General features: G+C 32.2%; 1 protein-coding gene across 1 annotated transcript; it reads right to left on the reverse strand.

Annotated features, from left to right (window-relative positions):
* Positions 1–3,913: 3,913 nt before the first annotated feature.
* On the reverse strand, positions 3,914–4,663 carry LOC116000074 (E3 ubiquitin-protein ligase RNF181-like). The gene has a single exon (XM_031240091.1). It carries the CDS (start codon positions 4,544–4,546, stop codon positions 4,067–4,069), a length of 480 nt encoding a protein of 159 aa, XP_031095951.1. The 5' UTR covers positions 4,547–4,663; the 3' UTR covers positions 3,914–4,066.
* Between the last annotated feature and the right edge of the window lie 2,849 nt (positions 4,664–7,512).

Consider the following 7,512-nt stretch of genomic DNA (forward strand, 5'->3'; position numbering starts at 1 on the left):
TTATTATATTGTGCTACTTTGTCAATTAAGGTTACAATATGTTCTTTACCCAAAATGCAAATTCAGCAACTTATAAATCAAATTAAAGAGTGTCAAACCTCTTGTGACTCACTGACTCATCTGTTTTATTTATTTTTTTCATTTTCATTTTTTTTACTGATGCGAAATGAGTAAAGATGAGAAAGGTTAGTTATAAATGCCATTAATAGTACCATTATATTAACCATGAGTACCTAAACGATGAATTAATCTCGTTGTCACTAAAATATAAAAGAAAATAATGTATGTACGAGTTTATATTGATATACTCCGTATCTCTTTGTTTTCAAAAAAAATAAAAATAAAAAATGGATATATCCCTTTCATGCATTATTTTCTGGTGAAGGAACAGTGATAATATGTCCCTACATATATACCCTTACTTTATGGTCATTTAATCTATTAGGAGTTTAGGACGTACATTGGACCACCATATTTTGGATTTATTTCAACGTGTAAAGTTTGATGGACGTCGCCGTCCGTCCGTAATACTATCATAAATATCTCTTTTAAGTGTATAAAATTGTATAAACAATTTTGTGTTTAAGTGTATAAAATTGTATGCACAATATATATATATATATGGAAAGATCAAATTTTTTTCTTCTGAATTATATACTTATAGCACTTTTTCTATTCACTTTTAAAATAATTAAGAGTATTGTAAGTCAAATACGCTTAACCACGAAGTTTATTGGCTATCTGATTTTTAAATTACGATATCAGGCATTCTTGTTAAGAGTCGACTAATGAATGTAGCAATCTAAAAAATGGATTATTAACATATCAACATATGCAATGAGAGCTAAGCCAATAATAACGTTTTTGAGTAGATTATCAAAGACGTTAGCCTTTTAAGAGATAATATGAAGAGTGATTCATAATAAAGATAAAATGAAAATATATAATTTAGACATGATTGTCTATATTACATGCAACCATGTAATAGGGCATTGAAGATGATTGGGATAAATATTCTTTCTTGTCTCAACTCTTCTGCTTCTTTTGTCCTTACCAATCGCTTGAATAAACAAAATTCGCCTCATTTTTTTTTAACAAAAATTCTCAATCGTTGTTAAATTTAATGGATGATTGGGATTAGTCTTCATTTTTTACATAAGTATCCTATCCTCATTCAATCATGTCCAAATAAATGAGAACAAGGTTCTCCGTAAAAAGTAAGGACTAATTTTTCAACCATTTATCAGGGTTGGTTTCAATATATGATGAAAGTTTTAATACAAAAAAAAAAAGTTAAAAAAAATGGAAGAAGAAGAAGAGGAAGTCAATTTTATAATTATCGAAAACTTTTAAGAATGGGTTGATTTTATAATTATTGTAAACTTTGAAAGTTCACTAATAATAAGATCCTATCCTTTGATTTTGATTTCAAGATGGATTGTATGGATGTGGCTACACTTTTTACACATATGTGTGTGTGTGAGATCTAGCTTTCAACACCAACATATAATTGCAAGGCTGTTAAACAATACAAGACGGACACATATAAAACAACAAAGAAATGCACTAAAAAGCATAACATGAAGGCACCATGAAACCCACCAAAGTGCACCATGACTTTAAACATATACGATGCACGCAAGCACAACAAAACCACCAAAAAAAACATTGCAAACTGATGAAGAATGCACTGAAAACATAACAAAAATGCACTATGAAACTCACCAAACGAAGTGCATCATAAATTGAAATTAAACACATTCAATGCACAATCAAGAACCATGAAACCACAAAGAAAACAATGCAAACCGACTATGAATGCACTGAAAACATAACATAAATGCACCATGAAGGACACCTAATTAAGTATAGTACACCATAAATTTAAACATATACCATACACACAATCAAGACGAAACTAAAAGAAAACATTGCAAACCGACCACGAATGGACTATAAATAGATCACTCATGCACATTAGATAAATGCAAGGCAAAAACTTGTGTAAGAGACTGTCTCACGAATATTTATCTGTGAGACGGGTCGGGTTAATATAAAATGTAATAGTTATACTAGCAAATGCCATACTAAATCATGAATAAAATATTATATTTCATATTATCTAACCCATCTCACGATTCACGAACAAAGATTCATGATACGGTCTCACATAGTAAGCTTTATGCATCCCAAATTGACCCATCAAATAAATTTTGTGTGACCTAGTCCATAGAAAATGCTAGTGACATTGAGACACGTACTCTCAAGGAGTAGTCTCCCTCGGAATTAATTCCCTTACATTATTTTCTATAGATAATATGCTAATGACATTGAGACAATGGCGCATTGCATACTTTGTGATTACTCTTTCTTTGACTATTCCCACCCCAATCTCCCATTTTCTTTCCCCATTACTTTATTTGCTTCCTCTCTCATCTTTAACTCCCATCACTATGCCAATGTCTGATCTATACCTTTTGTGGTGCCATGCTATTTAATGCTCAAAGATATATATTGGTTCATTTTAATTGAATGAGAAAATATTTTATAATTGCGTTAATTGACCGGAGAAGGCGGAGATAACAAAATAAAGAATTTGGGTTACAATAAACGCAAAGCAAAAGCATCGATTTAACTAACTACAGAAACTTTTTTTTTTTAGAGAAATGAAATATTAAAGAAGGGAAAATTACATCTACTTGTACATTGATAAGTAGAGAATAAAGAAAATCATAGAAAAGGGATCAGTTATAAGCAATTTATATTGATTTATTTCTTTGTAGTTTTTGGTTAGTTAGGGTTACAATGTAAATTTCACTTAAAACATACATTTAATTGGGTATAAGAGTTTCTTTGGGAACATACCAAACAATGAAATTTAATTGGGTGAATATTACCAACCTTGGTAGCTAGGTCATCAATGCCCTGCGCATGACTGAAAATAGGCTACGTAACTACCCTAATTGGATGTAGATATAACTAAAATAATAATTTTTTTAAAGGGAAAATGGTTAAATAGACTCTACAAAACTACAACTTTATACCAAAATATTATTAGGCCATTAAACTTTTAAAAAAATACAACTAAATATTTCAACTTATTATAATCGATCAAATAAGTCTAATTTATTGGTAATTAACATATTATTAGTAAATCTGCCGTAGTTTACCTCCACTAGCCACATATTGACCGCACATTAGTTTCCATAACCACACATTATTTGAAGAAGACGACAACTTTCGCCCTCTCCAACAGAGAAGGGGACTAGTTGGTCGCCCTCTACGGCGGAGAAAGCGAACAGTTGGTCGCCTTGTCCACGAAGAAGGCGACCATCTGGGTCGCTTCTCACGTTGAGAAGGCGATCATCGATCTGGGTCGCTTCTCAAATTGAGAAAGCGACCAGTTTCTCACCAGCTTTCTTCATCGAAGAAGGCAAGCGACAAATGACCTTCGAAGTCGCTAATTGTAGGTATTAATTCCGGAGTATTGGTTGAAGAGTTGCCGAAACTTAGTGACATGCTATTATAGGTCACTGATTGATTTTTAGGTTGCACCAAAATAGCATATTTATAGAGTCTTTTGTTTTTTTGAAAATTATATTTATAGACTTAATTACACTTTTAAATGTTTAAACGCCTAGTTACTTTAATTTTTAATTTGAATAAAATTTAAGGGCTTATTGACCCTTTTCCTTTCTAAAATTTATGGAAAGTCATGGCAATGAATAGAAAGTCCATCTTTGGTAGAATCCAACTTATAATCCTAATAATTGGTAAATGATTACAATGAAATAAATCAACATAATTGTATATAACTTACCATCTCAAATTGAGAATGAAGACAATCAACATAATTGTATATAACTTACCATCTCAAATTGAGAATGAAGACGTAAAGTGTAAAAAACACTAATTTTATATTATCAATCTATTTTATGGGCCAAATTTCCTTTCTAGGTGTAAAGTGTTACATTACACGACATTATTAAAAAAAAAAAAACAAACAAACAAAACAAAAACCCTGTACATTAACAGACAAAAATTTCTCAAAATCTTTAGATTCCATTCACATGAATCTGCGCAAGTAATTACCGTGCAATGCGGATAATAAGTAGACAAGCTCCTCATCGCTTCCTTCGTACTCCGGCGGGTTCCGGCGCTGTCGGTACCGCAAAACCACCTCCTCCGGCAGGAGCTTTCTCCGGCAGAGCGGACACGTGGCAGCGCACTGCTGCAGCCACGTGTCAAGGCAATCCTTGTGAAACACGTGCTTGCATTTCAGCTTCCTAATCGCCTCCCCCTCCTCAAACGCCGACAAGCAAACCGTGCACTCCGGCGCCGCCTCCGCCGCCGCGTCGTACACGGTGGCCGGAATCTTTTCCTCGATGAGTTTCAGGTACTGCGTGGTGGTGAGGGGGCGGTCGCCGGAGTCGTAGACGGCGCCGGAGATTGAACGGAGAAGGATTACTAGTTCAAGAACTAGAATGGTGAAGAAGAGTAAGGTCATGGTGTATATTTGTGCCAAAATTTGAGATAGAGTTGCCATATCTCTTTTATTCTTTTTCTTTATCTTTTTTTTCTTTTTGTTGTTTTTGGTAAAGAACAAAGAGAACTAAATCTAGATATATATGTGTATTATTTATACAACAAGCAAGGACCCTTGGCCATGGCCTCTTTGCCCTTTCTTTTTTCTTTGTGGAAAATGACATTTGTATTTCTCTTTTAATTCTTTACATTGTCTGATGTGATGCATCACACCAATGAGTTTATAGAACATTTAAAAATAGAATAGTGTTCCAGTTACCCATTCAATCAAAGGGTTTATCAAATGTTGTGGTGTTAAGAGTACTTTAAATTCCCTTCTAGTTGTAGTTTTGTCAAAACACAGGTAGACCCGCCTCACTAATCATTATATTAGACCAGTTGCATTGCGAGAATAAATTTTGCCTGAATTATGTGCCCTGCCCGCGAGCTAGGGTTCGAGTATTAATCTTAATTAGACTCACGTGAATTGACAGGTCCCACGCATTGACCCGTGTTGGGCAAATATGATTCTTTAAGCAAAAAATATAATTAACAATTAAAACATGATTCATGAATACACATTAAAAATAATAATAATAAAAAGAAGATGATGGTGATGAAAAAGAAGAAAATAAAGTACTAGTAGAATGGGATGGGGTTGGACCGACTGCCTAATGACATGTGTATATTAGTATCTTAGTATATATCGTCCAAGGAATCATATACTCCGTATATGTTTTATAGTTTGCGTCTCAATTGCGTACATTATTGAAATCACATCACAATCACTTTGATTTTTTGTTTCCCCATTTCCTTTCAAATGAGAATATGAAATGACCCATCCTTAATTGATTTAATTATATCTCCAATTGAAAAAGATCACAATGAGATAAACTAAGATTAGTTACTCATTATAATCAATCGATTCAAATTAAGAATGTCAATAGATATCTTTTATAGAGAGTCGAATTTGAAACTTGTAGTTATTAAACCAATTGTTTGACTAACCGTGATGTAATAATCATAACCAATTGTAGTTATTAGACCAGCAAAATACCTCAATTTTTATAACAATGGTGATGCTAAATGCCACCAAGTCACCAACACTAGCTAACGGGATTATGGCTCGTTGGCCTAACATATAGGCATATCATTAATTAAACTAGTAGCATGCTTTCTCTTCATATAAATACATCATTTCAAATTTTTTAATAGACAATTGTTGCAAGATTAAGACCCGAATTTCTTAATCAGCTACACCTAAATATAATAATACTCCATTATTTCTCATTGACCCTTTAGGCTTTGTTTATTCTAAAATATCCTTTCGTTTTCAAAAATAAACCTTACTTTCATATTATCATATTTATAATTTAATACTATTTTTTTTATATATCCTTACAAATTCAACTTACTTTAATGTAAATAGTAGTTGCAAAATTTCATTTGTTGCAATGGTTTCAAATACCTTTTATTGCGGTTTTTTTTTTTTTTTTTTTTTTATAACTTATACAGAGTGTCAAGGTATTATATTTTTAAAGTGATTAAAATTATATGCATTTAAGAAAAATAATAACGAATTACAAATATGTTGATATGACGGTCCGTTTTGTAGAGATAAAAGGATAACCTTAGTGTAGTTATCCAAGTAGCCAACTAGGGCCTTTCCATTTTCATGTAAGCATAAAATTGGATATTATTTGAGTAATTAATTGAAAATGAAGTTAGTGAAGGCCGGTTTTCCTACTCCCAGACAAGCAATGAGGGCCAGCACCACGTGGCATTAATTGATAGGCAAAAGGTGTTAAAGAGTGTTGGCCAAATTTTCCTACTCCTTTTTTGTTTTTTCTTCTGTTTTAAACACAAATTACTTAATGAAGAAAATATTCAGCTACCCATCATTACAACTAGCCGACAGTATCCATGCATCAAATGATAAAATATTGATGACTTTAATTTTCTGATTTGGTTATACTACGAACTCGTCCTCAAGTACATGAGATAAATTAAGATAATCTATTTTTGAGATTCAATACTAAAGTATACACTACTTATGCACACAAAGAGTCCAACCTAAACCTAATTTCCTAATGTTTGTGGCAGGAATTGAACTCCCACCTTAACGTTGGAAACAAGTCTTAAATGATCAAATATTTTGTTCGCACAATGCAAAACACACACATATAAGGTCAGGATCAAATAAGAACTAGTAACGTTGTGAGAACGTGAGTACTAATATCATCTGATCTGTCGATCTAGGATGTTTAAGAGCTAAAAATTAAAAAAGAAACACGGTGTTATTTCTATAATTACGATGATGCATTTAGAATCACTTGATGGTGCATCCTCGAAATATGGACAACGCTCTCGACATTCATAATAGTACACATACTTATGAGTATATAAATTATTAGTTATCCGTGAATATATTACCAAGCGTTTTCAAATACACCGTCATAATCACATCAATTGTTTTATTAGAAATAAAATTGTGTACAATGATTTTATTTAGATGGTTCCAAGTAATTACACGTGTTTTTTCAGTTATAAAGATATCGAACCCCTCTCAATCCCTCTACTTGTGCATATATTAACAAATAGAAACTACCCAGCACAGATGGTTAACTTCAAACAAAATTAAAAGATTAATTGATCAAGCAAAGAAGAATTTTGATATTAACTTAGACTTAAAGAAATTAAATATTTTGATATTAAATATTATAGATTCAGATCAAGTCGATATTGGAAGTTACCTTATAATAACGTATAGGTATAGCGCATCCTATTCAGCTAATTATTTTTCACTACCTAGCCTCTAAGTATTCGTTTTGTAAAATCAAATTAACTTACGTGACAAAAATAAAAATCTTTAACTCATTGTTTGGTAAGTGCTTTTTATTCTTAGGAATAGAATGAATCATTCTCTTTGTAAGGGAAATAACTATTCTAATGAGGCCTGGCATTAGATTATTCATATGCTCTCAATAA

This window comes from Ipomoea triloba, chromosome 12, assembly GCF_003576645.1.
Source record: "Ipomoea triloba cultivar NCNSP0323 chromosome 12, ASM357664v1".
NCBI lineage: Eukaryota > Viridiplantae > Streptophyta > Magnoliopsida > Solanales > Convolvulaceae > Ipomoea > Ipomoea triloba.

Excerpts from the sequence above, each read along its gene's own strand:
- LOC116000074 (XM_031240091.1), bottom strand. The coding sequence starts at position 4,546 with ATGGCAACTCTATCTCAAATTTTGGCACAAATATACACCATGACCTTA.